The following is an 18,673-nucleotide window of genomic DNA, read 5'->3' on the forward strand; positions in this document are numbered from 1 at the left end:
AAACCGTTCACTCAAAGTTACGTCACTTCGTTGCTCAGTAGTATTTTTGAAAACAAGTCGTTTCGAAATCACTCAAATTAGGATGAAGTCATTTGCAAATAGCGAGGGTTGAGTCATTGAAAATAACATAAATTTTTAAACTATTGAAATGGGTAAACTCGTCCGATCCTGGGAAATGGGATTAACACGCAACCAACAAAAACTCAACACATAGTAACTAAGCAAACTGTTGTTGGGTGGAACAATTGAGTTAAATACCCTAGTTTCACAACAAGTTGTTTAATAAAAAGAAAACGATTGAAGTCAAAGTTATTTTGCCCAAAAGACGTTATGGTCATTGCACAAGGCATTACATTATTGCTTTTAATATAAAATTTTGTGTGTTAAGAATCTGTGCCGACATACGTATTTCCTTTATTTACAAATAAAAACAGAAATGAATTGTCTTGCCTTACTTTTGAACACAATGTACCAGCTCTGTGCAGGCTATGTGTTTTTATCTGTACGAGTTTGAAGGTCTCACATTTTCTTACTCCGTCAAGCGTGCTGAAGCGGTTACACAACGCATTAGCTCGATCTTGTGGTTTCGGTACCTTGAAATTCCTTTGCAGCCGAATTTAGAAACGCTTCTCATGCGAAACATTCTATAGTTTCGAAAACAAGTCAAAATGGGGTGACTTACCCCTAGGACGGGTTTGCATTTTTTGGTTCTGAGGATTACATTTGGTTTTTCAGAGATTAAAAGTTCACAATTTCGTCATAAAACTAGGACTTAATCAGAATTTTCTTTCGAATAACTGAATCTACCTTAATCCGAATGGCGTAACGTAAAACAAATTCTGGTTGCACATCAATGATAACTATAAAAATAAGGACGGAAGTAAACCGAACATCGTTTGTTTGGATGTTACATGACAAATATATTTCGCTACTAAAATCATCATGAGTATGAAAACTGGGGTTTAAAATACATTTTTAGTATTGACGCTAAATATTAGAGCGCAGATTATAATTCATTTAACTTGATTATGCAGTATCAAGCTATTTTAAAACTGCAACGTTATGAAAGGAAAATTCAACAATGTTTAAAAACATGGAAGAATTTTTATTTTATTTTTTATTTTGGTGCACTTCTACCATAACTGTTAGGGATGTACTGCACTGTTCGGACTAATTAAACGTTGTGTACTCTTCAAGGTTGTGATGTATGAACGTGGTCCTTCGATACATTTATTTTAATTCAATATCCGACATTTTTGAAAAACTACGACCGTTTTTAATGATACCAATTACGTTACAATTGAGATCAAATAAACAAACATTTAAACCTTAGAAGACCATATTATCAACGTTATTGAAGCAAAGTCCTTGAGAAACCAGGCCTCTACTTTAGTTAAGTAATCGTTTTTATGTTTCCCAGCAAGTTTTCAACTCTAGGAATAAAACGCAACCTTAATCACAAAACATGGCAAAAAAAGAAAAGGTTTATCAAACTTATGTGTTCTCGTTGTGCTATTAGACGGCGCAAAAGGCGGCATTTGCGTTTTCTTTCGTAATTTATAAAAAAAGCACAGTGTGGATGATGCATAAGCTCAACAAGAACCGAAACTGAGGTAAATTTGCAATGGTAAGGGTTTCGTGGCCTTTTTCGCTGAAAGTTTCCCGAATTCGGCAAACTCGTTTCGATCGCATGTCTTCGTGGGTATAAAAAGCGAAACCTAACCTGTACACCTCGCCATAACTAGAGGAGGATGTATATGCATGGTGTAGAACACTGCATGTGACATCGCATCCTAAAGAACGTCAAGTCTAAGGGTTTTGACTTTTTCTGAACGGCCTAGTTAAGCTATTGTTGCCAGTGTTGTATAAAATAGCAGGTTAGTAGTGTTTTACCGGCAACTACTGCGTCGCCTATTGACCTGGAGGTGTTTATCACATAGTTTTGCCTCTAATTTTGGTCCTAAATAAAGTCGCACTATTTAGGCATGTGGAGCACTTTTTAGGTTTAGGAAATTTGGCGGCAAGCCAAATTATGCTCAAAATGATAACAATACTAAAACGTGATTTGAAAGAAACGGCATTTGGAAAACGCCTTCGCAATTAAGATAAACGATCAGGTCAAAATGAGCTTTAAATCTTTGGGCGGATATATTGTTGACCTACCAATTATGTTGTTGTTCTACCTCAAAGTTTTCGAGCCCAGCTAATCGTTCCTTTAATCTAAACCAGGGGCACTAAACGCTTTTAATAACGGATGTGATCATTTAGCAATTTAACAAATATCTATTAGAAAAAAAAGGTTTATTTTAATAATCTGAAAAGCGATAAAGTGTCATAAAATGAGCTTTCCAGGTCGCTTTACAGTTTTTCATAAGGTGATTGTACTAATTAAATCATAAGGTTATATTGCTATTACCTAATAAAGTCCTCTATTGTTATCTGCTTTGAAGACAAACCTTAAGCATGAGAACGAAAACCGTCCTCTATGCCAGTGTTTCTGAAACAAGTGAATGGTTCACCCCAGGGTAAACAAAATTTTTGCAGGGGTGAACTGTCAGAAATGGATGATAGCTCTGCAGTAAATCGAACTTTAATTATATTTTTCTGTAAGTAAAACGTATTTTTGTTAAGTCTCCAATTGCCTTTAACCTGTGCTGTTTACACATTTTCGAGAAACACAGAAGATGGCGTCACACTCCATTTTCTTTTGTTGGACTCTTTCTCTACTACTTATGGTAAGATATTGCATGATTTTAAACCACGTAAATCCAAAAATAAGTGTCATTGACTGCAAGGTCAGCATATAAATAAAAACTTTTTGCAAAAGATTGACCACAAACTCAACAGCGTTTATTGTCGCCGTTTGTGGTGTGATTGCCTATGATATTTTTCATTTTTAAATAGCGCAAAGAAATAGTACATGTAACTGCACAACTTGATTAATGTGGGTTGATAAGAGGAACGAACAGTCAATCCTATTAAGGACACTTTTAGGACTGAGTAAAGAAATATTATTACACTCTGCAGTTTGTTTTGAAATGCCTGGAATTGTCTTTTATACGCAGAGCATGGGAGCTAAAGGGGTTGACTTCAGCGGTTCAGAAGGATCGCTAAACATTTTTGAAAGTAAAGTATCACCTTATAAGAATTTGTCAGCTTATATTTAAATCAATCTGTAGGCGGCGACATTGTCTACTGTACTTCAAATCTCGCGTTTGTACCCTAATAGCAAATTTAACTACTGGTTCCAAGACTTTCTAATCAGTTTGCCCAACCTGGATGAAATATCCTATTAATCGTCTTCGTTCTTCTGTTGACTATTGACTTACATATAATTTTTTCTGCAAAGTTATTAATCGACTTCGAGTCCCAAAGGGGTTCTTGATAAATCTTTCTAACTTTTACTCACATTTAGGTGTGGATCCTACGGGGAATAATGTTATCGCTGAAGACAGTACGGAACATTCGATTCCAGAAATCAACAAAGGTATGACAACAAATTGGCCGCTTTTTGACAGCTCCGAAAATGTTTAGCTCATTTGGGGGTCTCGTTTTTCTCTCTGTTTTCAATTTAAACGTAGGTAGCCTGGTTGTAATTGGGGATAAAGTTGGTTTAGAAGCGTGCTACGATAAATATTTTCTTCTAAAAGCGGAATTTAGAGATTATTAACAGTTTTAGCTATGACGGAACATATTGTAGTTGTTTAATGCAGGATTAATACCGTTCATCTAAGTTTTTGAATACCTGCATTTACCTTGCAAAAAATTTAAAAAAGAGGAATATTTAAAAAAAATTGTGACAGTACCGGTTTTGCTTAAATCTGGAAAAGATCTATGTGGTCCATTTCCTTTATCAAAGCTCTTAATCATCCTATACCACTTTATTTTTATCGTATATGGTCGCACGTATAGCGTTTACATACAAATTTTTCAAAATTAAGATTTAAAGAAATAGTCAAATGAATATTGTTATGTCAAAGCTATATTGTCTGGTAAAAAAACGCTGCGAAGACTATTATAAAAGCAACAAAAAAATAACCGTAACAAACGTTGATGTCAATAGTTTAAAAGTAACCAGTATATGTAACTGTGACAGTCGTATCGACAAAAGTCTCAATACTTTATTAACAGTTCGATGGGTGTATTTTTTCAGACACGAACATGCGAGGAAGTGATATCGTGCAGAGGCCATCGTGGAACCGAAATGCCCGGAAAGACCCAGTCTACCTGTGGAAGTTACCAATTCCCTTAAAATTTTCCAAAAAACTTTCTCTACGGGTGAGCCCTCTTTTTATGCAGACTGAAACAAATTTATTGAGTATTTTGAGACGATTTTAATGGTTTTAGATTTGTTTTGATCTTTCCTGCGGAGTAAACCAGGGTAAAATACAAAAAAATCTTAAAAATATCATTTTTTTAGTTTTTGATCATTTCGAGGGTTTGTTAAGCATTTGTACCTTCAAATTAAAGGACAAGTCCAAATCTACAAGATTGCTATCGCGTTCCAATCGGTTATTGTCGAATTTCCTAGTTGTCGGGAAGTTGTTTAATGTTTTAGAGTTGAACACTGCTTTTAAACCTTTTTTTCCGTCCTGCATCTTCCCTATTAAACCCTTCAAATACCCAAAAATACCACCGCCAAAAAAAATTCGATATTTTATGAAGCTAATAAATGGTTTGCTTAATCTGGTTTGAAAAAATGTGTACAGTACAATTAATTAAATAACATTGGGGTAGACAATATTAGAACTGAAATCACACATTGCACTGCGAAATGCGTGTTAGTTTTAGATAATTGTAAACTGAGTGTTGCTGGCTTTAAATGTTGAAATAAATTCGATTAAAGTTAATTCTTTTGCTTTATTAGTGCTTTTTTACTGATGCTTTTTCACTTGAGATATTCAAAAGGTTTAAAATGCTACCTATACTTCTGTATAGGCTTTGATATTTTTACTACAACCTCCAACCATTATATGCTTTAAATATTTACTCCAAGTTTAAAATCTTAGAGCGTTTTGAACCATGCCTGGAAAAATATTTCAACGTTGCGTTTGAAAATATATATTTTTGCGCTAATTTAAGGCTAGAACTACGATCATGGAAGGAATTCGCGAGTTCGAAAAGTTAACCTGCATTCGCTTCGTTAATCACACAACTGAAGAAGACTTTATCCACATAAAGCCACTAGATGGGTATAAACATTGTTTGTAATTAGATTGAACCTACCGCTTATACGTATTGTTCAGGGTTAAAACATACCTCAGCGTTGTAATGACGTAAGACTTAGGTGAATGACCTGGTTTTTGTGCAATTAGATCACAATTTTCAAATGAGTTGACTTGACTTTTTTTATACTTGACACTTTATATTTTGGAACAAATTTGACTTGACTTGACTGATGTCGTAGGAATAATTTAATGACCTGACATTAGTGCAGTTATAGGTCACCATGTTTAAACTACTTGAGTTAACGTTAATTAACCCTTAATTTTTGGAGCAAAATGACTTAACTGGACTTAACTATGCTTGAGAAATGCCTCGACTTGGACTACAAAACGCATACCTCAGTGTTCTATTGATTTAATGGTCTTACTCTAGTACCACTATTTTTAAATTACTTGACTTGCCGTTTTTTACTTGTGACGTGGCAAATTACTTAACAACAGTCTTAAGTTTTTAAACTAGAAACATTTTTAGTAAACACATAGTTATTCAGCTCAACTTGTGGCATAAAATTGTCCTGCTATTGTTTGTTGCTACGCTAAATATTTCTTGGAATGGATAAATTGTCGAACATGCGTTATTTAGCAAATTATTTGGCCTGGAATTTCCTGTAAGTCATTTCAAAAAGACTTGGGTTCAACACTGGCATACCTTTAACAACCTATAAAATTGAATTAAACAATCCCCTTTTAATATTCGAAGGTGCTGGTCCTCAGTGGGCAAAGTTGGCGGTGAGCAGAATCTTTCATTAGGTTCGGGATGTGAGTACATGCCCACCGTGATTCATGAGATCATGCACGCACTGGGCTTTTATCACGAGCAATCACGAGCGGACCGTGATCTTTACTTGAGAATCATGTTGGATAATATTAAAAAAGGTGGATGTTTTGTGTGTTTTTGTGGGCTTTAAAACTTGTTCAAGTGTACAGCTGTGTTGTAAATTGCTATTCATTGTAAACTCCACATTTTTAGCAGTTAATTTAAACAAGTAAAAAGTATAGTATGTAAAAAGAAACCTTATTGCTCGCTAGTGTTGTAATGACTTCAGTTGCCGTTTCAAAATGACTTTGATGGACTATAGTCTTTGGTGCAAAATAACTCGACTTAAGTCTCATGAAGATTCGGCTTAACTTCAACTGATATAATTGAGTTATGATTTAAGTCAAAATTAAGTATTTCATAAAACAATTTTTTAGTGTGTTTTTTTGGGGGTCAATTTTGCATGTAAAACAACTAGCGTTTGATATATGTTGGGTTTTTGCTATTTTTTAGTTGAGTTATTGTTTAACTCATGACGTGGACCAGGTATTCATTCAAAAAGACTTGGACTTAGGTGAGTTTAAAAATGACTTGAACGGGCCTCAGTCATTTTAAAACGACCTGTATACAACACTGTTTCCCTCACAGAAATCGTGGGGTTGTGTATCAACCGCGGCAGCTTTATTTTTAGAGGAAGTGGGTGGTTGTCATTTTGCTGTAGTGAACGGTGTTGGTACTCCTAGGCTGGTTTATCGGCTTGCACTCAAATTTAACTGCAAACGGCAATAAAAAATTATTGTTTTATCGCTTTAAAAAAAAAATTATTGTTTTATCGTCTTGATTTTGTAAAGAAATTTACGAAAAATGAATTTTTCCCAGGTCCCGGTTATTGTCTTGGCTTTCGCAAATTATTACAGGTACGGTATGTCACCAATGTGGGCTACTGAAATATTACACATTGCTTTTATCGATAAGTTTCACTTCAAAGTTCATTTTGTTTGATCCTGCTATGTTCTGGTTTCTTCAGATAATGCGTACAACTTCGACAAGCTAAAGTACACTAAATCGGACGACCACCGAGTTCCGTACGATTACTATTCGGTCATGCACTATGGAGGCAACGCTTTTGCGTAAGTTTAACGTTTGTCTGAATTGAGAAATATTGCTGGCCTAACTTGATCTCTTTTATTTTTTATGGTAAACCAATTGTATGAAAACCAATTGTTGTGACTGCTGGGGTGATTCTACAGTAATTTTCACTGAACAAACAGTTGTCGAATTTGATTTAAATCAAACATTATTAAAATTAGTAAATAACAATCTTAGAACTTACGTACATTATGCAAAGATCTGTCATGCATACTGATAATGAATTTAAAAGCCAAAGAGGTCGAGTAGATCGACATCATCTTGATATAGACGTTTCAATACGCACTAGAATCACCATCAATTAATGTGACTACGGAGTAAATCAAAGCAACACCAATAAAATGTTAATAAGGTGTCAACATTCAATTCCGGACTACAGTCTTGGATAGCGAGTAGCCGCAATCTACATTAACTGAAAGATAATAATAAGTTCGTATCGAAACGTCTTAATCAAGATGATGTCCATTTAATCCACCTTTTTGGCTTTGGAATTCATTATCAACCTTTGAACTGCTGTTATGCATTAATCACCGGGGCTGTCAAATGCCCTTTTTCGTTTGTAAAATATATGATCCAACCTCCGTTGGTTATATGAACTTACTAAAGTCTGGATAAGAGAAAACTTATTTATTCTGAAATGTGAAACGGTGTCCCAAAAAGTTTAGAACTTTTTTTACAAAATTCCGAATCTGATGGAGGGTACACACCAAGTACCAGGAAATTATTAAAAGGTAAAACTAAATTTAACTTTTCGGGCCGTAAGAAATGTAAAAGCGACATCCGGTATGACTTTCCTTTTAACCTTTCAATTATCTTCTAGGGTCTCCACATTGTTGGTTTCAAAAACTGCTTTTGTATTCCCATATCTTTCACCCCAAATGGCTCAGGACCCCAGCAAAACTTACCCTAGATATTAGAGACGTTCGATATGTATTTAGAGACGTTCGATATGTCGGATCGAAGTCGATTCCCGATGCGAAGTGGCAGTGCAGGGTTAAACTGTTTGAATTTAAAGCTGTTGTTAGTTTCTGCTATGATTGAAACCGGCATTATTTCTTGAGTTGACTTGAAGGTGGCGGGATCTAACATTTAGCCACAGCAAGGTGTTAAACGTTTCTGAGTTTATTGAACAACATCAGAACTGCAATCAACTTACAGGAATACCTTAAGGTCCATGCACAGTACCAACGGTCAAGCATAATAACTTCTGTCCGTTATTTCCGTTGGTTAAGTTGAGATCCAGTCAGTTCCAGTTACGTTCAGTTGGTTAAGTTTCGTTAGCCTCGTTTGGCTTAATCCCACTGCTTTTGTGCACATCGTCTGCCCATAGAAGCATTTTGCAGAGGCGTGTTAACGCGTAACATCTCCGTATTACTTGTTTATAGACACGGTCAAATATCGGGAAAAACTGTCACATATTGGACATCTCTACTATTATCAACTTTATAATTGTTACCCTTGTTGTGTTAATTCTTTTTGCCAGTGTTTATCGAAACAAAAATTCTTGGTTTTACTTTTTAGAAAGGAAAAAGGTCTAACAACAATGCAGACCCTTAACCCTGCCTTCCAGTCTGTGATTGGTCACCAACCTGGTTTTAGCGAGGGTGACGTCATAAAGATAAACAGACACTACAGATGCAGTGAGTTTTACAATTAGTGACTTTGGTAAATATTGGGCGGCTATGGGAAAACAATGCCAACTAAAAAACAATGCCAACTAGGAAAGTGATGTGGTCTACGCTTGTACCTTTCCGCAGAAAAAAAAAGAATTTTAAAAGAAAATTTTAACTCCAGTTATTGTTACTTTTCTTGAAAAATGTCAGATAATATCAGATTGGAGCCTGGTTGTGGCGCAGTTTCCGATACGAGGGTGATAACTTGACATACAGATCATTGTAGCATTTATGACCTCTTCTGTCTCCTGAACTCTGACCCCTACTGTCACCTAAAATCTACTCTCCACTGACCTCTACTGACACTGACCCCTACTGGTCTTGGGTTGACACTGACCCCTACTGGTCTTGGCCCTGTTGACACTGACCCCTACTGGTCTTGGCCCTGTTGACACTGACACCACAAACCCCTGACCCCTGAATCCTGCTGACTTTTACTGTCCTTCGACCCCTGAACCACCTACAAGTCACCTGACATCTACTGAAGCCTGGACCCTATTGACCCCTCACCCACGCTCACACTGACCTTAACTGCTACCTGACCCCTATACTGATCTTACTCCTTGTTAAGCCTTAATCTTAATTGACCCCTAATCCCAACTGTCTATACCCCCCACTTTCCCACGCTGGTTATTCCCAAATTGTCGGCCCCGCTTCACAACTTATATATATTTATTCCAGGCGACACCTCACGCTTTTCATACGTTTGCGATTTCGAAGACCCTGACGTATGCGGTTACGTCATGAAGCGTTACGGTTGGACCCGACAACCAGCCGTGATGACGTCAGGCAGAGCGTACCCGCAAAGTGACGCAACATTCGGACAAAACGGAAACGGTAAAGTGCAACGAAAGGCGATTGTGGAATTTTACTAAATTAAAAAAAAACTATATTTTAAGAGTTTTCCATACAAGCTTGTATTATCTTCAGTTTTGTGACCGAGATGTAATTCAAGCAATACCATCACAATTGCGTCCCACCTTTTATAAGTGATGCTTGAATTACTTCCCAGTCACATTAACTGGTGATAAAAAGCACGTATCAAAACGTCTTAATCAAGATGGTGTCGATCTACTCGAATATTTTGGCTCTGAAATTTATTATCAAGCTAAAAAATTATAGATGCTTAAAAAGAAAAGAGGTGGTAGACTCTTTGGAACAGACTGTGGCATCTCTGTTTCTATCGTTATTTAGACAAATATTTTTTATTCCTTTACACTTACATTTTCATATATAGCACCAATGAAATAGGATATGAATCATAGGAACATAGGTACATATAGATACATAATTAAATATGCGTTGTACCAGGTTTTTCCATTTTAATTCAAAGGGTTAAATATAAAAAAGTAATAGCTATAGCGGTCGGGTTTATTTATTTTATTATTTCCAGGTCATTTCATGGTTTTCAATAATTCGCTGATGAATAATGAAACTATGTGGTCACCCTACTACATCTCCAAGGTTGACAAGCAGTGTCTGCAGTTTTCATTCTACATCGATCGAGCCGCCAACTCGAATGCTCACATAAGGTTTGGAAATAAACCTTATTTGCGGTGAACTAACTTTGGGGGTCCACGAAGACCTCATACCTCTTTGTGTATTATTTGAAAACTGTAATGAATTTTCAAAAGAAACAAGGAAATTTAAATAATCGCTCGGCTTCTCGTTAAATCCAATTATATTCAACTTTACTTGTGAAAATATTTCCAAATATCAATGGTGGGTGAATGAATTTTATGGCAACCCCATAAGTGGATTGCTAAATAACCACTTCAATTTAGTCAAGTTAAGGGGTGTAATAGAAGTTGTAGGGTCTGAGCCGTACACAGGACTCCCCGAAATCACACATTTGGCCGGGTTCGAACTCGGGATTATTTTTTTGGCTGAAGTTAGACTCGGGAGTTAGCATTAGGATTAATTTTGACGGATTCTGAAGGCCTTGGGTTACATTGGCCTTGGGTTACTAAATTCACAAAGTTAGCTACGACAAGTTTAACACAACCACGGGACAGGTACAATGATTTGTGCTGAAAAGAAAATATTAAATTTAAAATTATTTTGGGGTATTTTTAAATGACTCCCAGCCCTGGCCTATGGGGTAACTCATTTTTGCGTTCTTATTCTAAATATATAGAAGTAGCTACGGTAAGTTTAACACAACCACGGAATTGGTTAAATGATTTGAGCTGAAAAGAAAATATTAAATTTAAAATATTTTGGGATATTTTAACTGATTCCGCAGCCCTGGCCTATGGGGTACCTCATTTTTGCGTTCTGTTTCTAAATTTACAGAGTTAGCTACGCTAAGTTTAACACAACCACGGAAGAGGTTAACAGCGACGATATAACAGACGTTGGCATGGTCTCCAACTACGTTCCTCGAACTTGGAATATTTATCGTCGCACAATTCAAGCACCAAGTGACTACAAGTTAGGGCTATTCGCAACTGCAGGTAAAATACTGTAAAAGTTATAAGTTTAAATTCAAATTTTGTTAATATGTCAACAAGAAATTAATTTTGTCATAATTTTCACAGGAAAATTAATTTTGTCAACGTGTTCACACAAAGTGTTTTTACAGCAGAATTTGAAATGAATTTTGTTAATTTTTTGTCAATAGTTTTAGAGCGAAATTCATTTTATGACATTTTACAGCAAATCAGAAAACATCAAAAGTCGTTTTAAAAATACGCCTTTTATCCGTAAACAGGAGTTTTTAAACATATTTTTTTCCAATTGAATAAATTATTGTGGCAGCTATTTACATTAAACAGTTTCGCTACAACGAAAGTTCATAAATTTAATCGAGTTTTTCTTAACGCCGTGCTAATATCAAATTGCAGGTTCAAATGACGTAGTGGCAATTGATGACGTCAGTGTGACAGACTGGGCCTGCGACACGTCATACTTCACGAGCCACGATATGTCGAGCGTTTGGGGAAAATATGCGAAAGGCAGTGGTTTCTATTCTCCAGTGATGTATACCGACGATGGATATTCTTTCGTGTTGTCTGTAAGTACATGTGGACGGTTTGAGTCAATGTTGTAAACAAGTCATTTTGAATTGACTGTCCAAGTCAAGCTTTTTTGCAAAAAAATATTCAACAAATACCAAATCAAGTCCCATTCCAAGTCATTTGATGCCGAAGTTAAGTCCAAGTCAAGTCATTTTAAGTCAAAAAAAAAAAAAAAAAAAAAAGCGTAATAGACATCAAGCAAATTATTTTACTTGCACGCATTTAGATAAATAACCCAATTGTAAAAAATTGAAAACACCCAATTTTAGGCCAAGTAGCTTGGCAGAATGACTAGAGTCCAGTCAAGTAAATTGCCCAACATACTTATATCAAGTCATTTGAAAACAGTGCCTTAAGTCAAGTTCTTAGGAAACCTAAGGTTATCTTTTGAAGTAGTGCTGCACTAATTTGCAACTAAAATCTTATTTTACCTTCAAAAAGATAGCAGATGGCCTGATAAAAAAAATTACCTGCAAAAATGTTTTCACCAAGCGCCATTTTGAACCGTTCCTCATTTCCACCACTAGACTTCAATCATTGACGACTTTAACTCCAATGAAATGATTAACTAAAATATTTCCGATAAAATTAGGGTATTTAGTTTAGTTTTACTAAGTTATTTCTTTAATTGCTGCATTACAGGCTCGGGCCTGATCTGCAATCCTGTGCCACATTTTCGTCTGGGTTTATATTGCTAAGAATATTTGGGTTAGGGTGAGAGTAAGCGTTTGGGTTTGGGTGGGTCAAGTATTATTATTATATTCATTCTCCAATATTTATTTCTTCTTCGGAATTTCAGTTTTGCAACTCGTTTCGTTTGTGTTAAAATAAATGTGGTTGAATTATAGACCAGCGCCAAGGCTCGTCCAGTCTATAATAAACAGCACAATTTTTTTCAGATTTATCCTAATGGGGATACCTCGGAAAACGGAGGTTTCATGTCGCTGTTCTTTCACTTGACCCACAATCCTAATGTGGACAACTTGTCTTGGCCGTTTCACGATCGAATAATCAAAATAGCGATGATGGATCCGCAAACTGACGTCACAAAACAATCAAACCGGGTTCGATATCTGGAAGCGAATGCATCGGGTGGAAAAACATGGGAAAAGCCAGAAATTGTACGCGTCTTTCTTGAACAACCGTTTTTGTTTTATCTTTTAAAAAATATATTTGAATTATCAGACTAGATTAGAATTAGCTCATTTACGTTTTCTTGAATTAGATTAGAAATAAAATTAGGTCTACCTATTTTTGAAAACCAGAATATCGATTTGAATTACATTTAGTTATTCACAATTAATTTAGTTAAAATTGCAATTTATTCTTATAGAAATGTAAATGGAAAATATACTAGTGCAAATACGTTTTGTCATAGCGTAAAATCACATTTCTTTCTAGCTGAGAAACAACAAATGCCGTTTGACAAAGTAGCATTTTTAGTAAAATCCGAATTAGATTAGAACTAGATTTAGCTGTATTTTGCTCTTATTCGTTAAATTAGAAAACTAGTCTGGTAGTGACTGTGCCATTATGTCAAAATATCCTATGCGACAGAATAGTTTTTGTAGAAAAGACAAAATCGTCGTACTTTCACTGATTTACAGCAAATAGTAAACTATTCTTTTTAACTGCTCAACTAAAAGTTAAAAAGTTTTTTCGTTTCTAAAACAGTTGATAAAAGCGAATCAAAATTTTATTATTTGAAACGTTCCCGAATCAAGTCATTCGTAAAATAACTTAAGTCCTAGTCAAATCTTATTTATTGAAATGATAAGTCAAGTCCTAATCCAAGTCATCTATTGCCCAAGTCAAGTCGTAGTCAAGTCATAATTAGAGCAATTCAAGTCCTTGTCATAAAAATAAAACTTTAACTTGTTAAAACTGTTAAACTCGTCTCATTTTAAAAGCAAAAACTCAAGTAAAAAATAACCTAGACACAACAAGCAAATTGTTTATGCACAAAAATAAAGAAAATAATCCAATTTCTTAAAAAATGCATAATCAATTTCAACCTCATGTCAGGTCATTTGAAAACAGCGACTCAAGTCATAACAACACTGTCGTTAAGAAACGCACCACTAGTCATGAGGCAACATTCCAACGGTGTCTCTTCACTTTCACAGGGAACCATAAATAGTGGACTTGGCTGGTACAACGCTTTCAGCATTGCAGAAGCAAAGGCGCTCTACATCAAAAACAACGCTCTGACATTCTCTTTCAACGTATCAGGTAAGCTTTTTGTCCTAAAACTACACCATATATACCAGTGGTTCTAAACCTTTTAGGCTTCGTGGTCGTCTTTGGAAGGTTTCAACCCTCCTGCCCCCCTGCTTATAAAAATACCTAGCATTGTTTACCATATAATGGAGTGTTGCTCTTTCAGCAGTTCATATAATAAATCGACGTATCGACGTGCTATACAGAACGTCTTCATCGGGATACTGACGTACTCATGTAAAACAAAATTCCTTATAAATCGACAAATAACAATTCGTGCGCTAATTAACTACATTGCATTGCACCAATTTGCACCTCTTTGATATAAAATGCCTGATTTTTGCTTTTCCAGCTGCGAACCAACTGCGGGAGCTTTTGCCTGCTGATACGACCAATGAAATTGAAACGACGACCTAAACCGCTTTTTCAAGCAGCAGTTCGACCTAAATTTGGTATTTGTTGAATATGACCCGGCTTGGACTCTGAAATCGTTTTAAATATAAAACACGTTTTTTTTGTGAAATGCTATTACCACGCTACAAAACCAAATACAATGCAATGTTTGAAGTTTACTGTAAGAGAATTCAGCAAAATTGCAGTTAGGAAAAAGTAAATCACTTTTAATGACCCCAAACCGAACGATTACGTCATTAAGTCCACTAAACAACAAACCGTAAAGTCTGACGTCAGTGACGAGTTGTTTTGCATTCTGAGACTGTGACTTTCGAAACAAAAACGCCTCGATTGACAAACGTTTTTAACTAGAGGTAGAATGCCGCTGTATTAAAATTCGAAATTGCGAAACCAGGTATACGTTAGTAAAGTTTTGAAAACATTTAAATTTGAAATACTTATATTAGATCGAAATAGTATACGTAAACATCATTCTAACTGAGTTGTTTATTATTGGCAAATATTATGTGAATTTTAAATCAAATTATAAATGGTTACAGATACCTCAGAATTTAATAGTAAATATAAAGTGACCTTTACCATGATCATCAAATGCAGTCAGCAACATATCTTAGTAATAAAAAGAAGCTTAAGCGCAAATGTAAAATGGACATAGTAAATTACAAGTAATAAATACTCAAAAAGCAAATGAAATGGACTATCGATTGAAGATTTTGCCTGGTATTACGTAGAAAACTTCACAAAAGAGAACAACTGCTTCGTTTACAGACGGGCAGTATGTCTCGGGTTTAAAAATTATCTTACGTCATGCTAAGCTTCACTGATTTGCAGCGCTAGTGCTTCGCAACTGGTGTGCCGATAAAGCATAGTATGCTTGTCGCGCCCTTAAATCTTAACATTTGTTTATTAACCCGGCCTTTAGACAACTTTTTCACCTTCAATACGCTTAAGTGACACCATTGATGATTTGTTTATCATTAGCCAGCCTTCTTAATTAAAAATTGTTATTTTTTTTGTATTCGTAATGCAGCGAACCTCAGAGAACCACCAAAAAATTCCTATATTAAATTAACGTTATTTTAGTAAACAAGCACAAACAGTTGTTTTTCTAGCCTGTCCTGCTTGCATCATTGATGGGCAGATTCGGCGAGTCTGTGATGGCTTTCGGTGTACTAATGATACGTAAGCTGTAATCGTTGATCAAAAAGCAGCTTCAGAAGGGCAATATCTTAGTTGTTAACACACATATGTGTATTCATGTTTCATTGAATATCTGTAATTATTCATAATTTGATATAAATTTTACATAGCATTTGCCAATTATAAACAATTCAGTTAGAATGATATTTACGTATACTATTGCGTTTTGTAATGTTTCATTCTAGGTTAAAGTATTTAAATGTTTTTAACACTTGACTAACGAAATTCCTGGTTTCAGCATTGCGAATTCAGCGGCATTCCAGGCTACTTACAGTTAAAAAACGCTGTTGAAACGAGGGGTAGTAGTTTCGAAAGCCACAGTTTCAGATTGCAAAACTAATTGTCTACATCAACGCTTCTCAACCGGTGTGCCATGGAAGGCTGCCAGGTGCGCCGCGAGCAAAAGGAAAAATAATTTAATATATATAACATATATTTTTTACTTTCCTAATAGGCTTAGCTCATTAACTACACAGTACTTTCAAGTATAATACATAATAAGACCTACAATGCAACAATATCTAAATCAGATAATCTACATTACCATAGTATTAAGACCACCGACATAATAACGCCATGTCTAAATAAGTCCATAATTAATCGAAATAAGACTTAAATGGACTAAATAACGCCCAAGACTGTAGGGTATGGGAATGGGATGTTTGGGGGACACATGTCTGGCATTGGCCATTTGCTGTCGACATTTGGTCGCCGCTGTTTTCGCTTATGGGCGGATAGTTGGTGGTGTTAACAATTGGGTTAGGGTTGAAAATATTACGGGAGTTAGTGATAGTTATGGGTGGGGTTTGGGGTTAGATAAAAGGTTGTATTGGCCATATTTTGGCCATTTAGGCCTTATTACAACTATTAGATTTTAGTCCCTGTTTACGCCTTATTCCTTACTGTCTTTTATTACGAGTTTGACGTTGTCCTAATTTTTTTTAAGGCTGGAGCCCCAAGATATGCAACTATAAAGCCTATATAAAATAAATTGCAAGAAATTTAAGAGAAATGCTGGTACAACTCAAAAATTTCGCGCTCGCAAGGTGCGCCGCTACGGTTTCGCGCCCTCAAGTAAAAAAGGTTAAGAAACACTGGTCTACATTGTCTAAAACTACGTTGGCTTGAGACTTCACGACTTAATATTTTGTGGAATTTGTGACGTAATCGTTCGGTTTTGGGTCATTAAAAGTGATTCACTTTTCAAAAACTTTACTTTTGTGGATTCTCGTATTGACATCTATATTGCTATTTTTACGATACTCGGCGACCAATTTTACGACCTTATATATCGTAAATAAAAATTTAGCGTGAGTTCTGATTATTTACATCTTAGCGCTAATGTTCTGCCGCAGTAAGACTATCTGCCTGATTCTCAAAAAACCAAGAAGCGTAAATAACATTATTAATTATTGACAACAAAAACGAGCTTAAGCATTACAGTAACTTACATACATTATCGACCAAACAATAAACAACTATAATCAAAGACTTTTACATAACATTTTCCCTTATCATAGAATATATCTTCAAAACGGCAGCAATACATAGCGACAAAACGCTAACAATCTATAACATTCTCGAACAAAAACTTATATCTAAAACAATAACGAAACATAATCAAACCATTTTGCTTAAATTTCACAATCCTCGCGTGACCTCACATGCTATAGTGACACACAGATTCGCGAGGTGAATATCGTGGTAACCGGCGCCTATGAAATGCACGAATGTTTATAACCCGTCGGGGTGCTGTGTGTGTTATTTAGTATTCTCGTATTGACATCTATATTGCTATGAGTTTAATTGGTGCCTTATTAGTGTTTTGAGTTTTTTTTTTCAACTAAAGACAAACAGTGTGGTGAAATATTTACAATGAAAAAAGGTGAAATATTTTCGATCATAAGGTGACTAGCGTGTGGTTTCGTACTTCGCCTTTTATAGTAGCGCAAGCTGGTTTCCGAATGTGCGCTAGTTTCGAAAACCACCTAAAAACAAAATGGGTCGGCCCCACATACTTTTACGTTATTAATAGATGATTACAAGTATAAGAGACATCTTGAAAATGATAGAACTGTGTTATGCCTGAGCTTTAGATTCGATGTACAGTTTAAATTCAATTAAAAAGTGTGAAGCTAAAATTTAAATTCAATTATTGAAAATGAAAAACTTTTGACCATCAAACTGTAGAGCGCATGACTATAATTTACCGACTAAGAGATTGTGTTTACAGTAACTTTTGTGATGTATTTGCTTATGCCACAGATTTATTGCCTACTCGCTCCAAAGTGCAAAGTAGTTACTGGCTTGCATTATCAGGGATTTGTGTACTTAAGACTGCTGCTCGAAAGAAAAACTTCTTCTCAGTTATCGTCTTGCTGTTCGCAACTTTGATATTGCAAGTAGCATCTGCTATATGCTAACTTGTCCGCCTTCTATAGTTTCAACTGGTTGTTCGCTTATCAGATAATACAATTCTATTAACCTATACGTCTTGTGGTTGGATATCGAGTTATACGCACGCAACCCTCAAGCAACCTTAAAACGAGAGTCAGAAGCTTCAACTAAACAGTTAAACTCGTGCCCCACAAAACCGTTCACTCAAAGTTACGTCACTTCTTTGCTCAGTAGTATTTTTGAAAACAAGTCGTTTCGAAATCACTCAAGTTAGGATGAACTCATTTGCAAATAGCGCGGGTTGAGTCATTGAAAATAACATAAATTTTTAAACTATTGAAATGGGTGAACTCGTCCGATCCTGGGAAATAGGATTAACACGCAACCAACAAAAACTCAACACATAGTAACTAAGCAAACTGTTGTTGGGTGGAACAATTGAGATAAATACCCCAGTTTCACAACAAGTTGTTTAATAAAAAGAAAACGATTGAAGTCAAAGTTATTTTGTCCAAAGGACGTTATGGTCATTGCACAAGGCATTGCATTATTGCTTTCAATATAAAATTTTGTGTGTTAAGAATCTGTGCCTACATAGGTATTTCCTTTATTTACAAA

At 35.6% G+C, this 18,673-nt stretch overlaps 1 protein-coding gene across 1 annotated transcript; it reads left to right on the top strand.

The window, feature by feature from the left end:
• Positions 1-2,607: 2,607 nt before the first annotated feature.
• On the top strand, positions 2,608-16,973 carry LOC146163278 (meprin A subunit alpha-like). Its single transcript, XM_083382098.1, has 15 exons — positions 2,608-2,735; positions 3,066-3,126; positions 3,416-3,487; positions 4,154-4,278; positions 5,083-5,192; positions 5,926-6,101; positions 7,010-7,112; positions 8,653-8,771; positions 9,486-9,641; positions 10,198-10,336; positions 11,100-11,260; positions 11,651-11,820; positions 12,724-12,945; positions 13,951-14,056; positions 14,397-16,973. Exons 1-15 carry the CDS (start codon positions 2,685-2,687, stop codon positions 14,459-14,461), a joined length of 1,836 nt encoding a protein of 611 aa, XP_083238224.1. The 5' UTR covers positions 2,608-2,684; the 3' UTR covers positions 14,462-16,973.
• The last annotated feature ends 1,700 nt before the right edge of the window (positions 16,974-18,673 follow it).

Source organism: Ascidiella aspersa, chromosome 2, assembly GCF_963924565.1.
Source record: "Ascidiella aspersa chromosome 2, kaAscAspe10.2, whole genome shotgun sequence".
In the NCBI taxonomy this organism is placed as follows: Eukaryota; Metazoa; Chordata; class Ascidiacea; order Phlebobranchia; family Ascidiidae; genus Ascidiella; species Ascidiella aspersa.

Excerpts from the sequence above, each read along its gene's own strand:
- LOC146163278 (XM_083382098.1), top strand. The coding sequence starts at position 2,685 with ATGGCGTCACACTCCATTTTCTTTTGTTGGACTCTTTCTCTACTACTT. Across the intron at positions 7,113-8,652 it reads TATGGAGGCAACGCTTTTGC|AAAGGAAAAAGGTCTAACAA; the intron begins GTAAGTTTAACG and ends TTTACTTTTTAG. Across the intron at positions 11,821-12,723 it reads GATATTCTTTCGTGTTGTCT|ATTTATCCTAATGGGGATAC; the intron begins GTAAGTACATGT and ends AATTTTTTTCAG.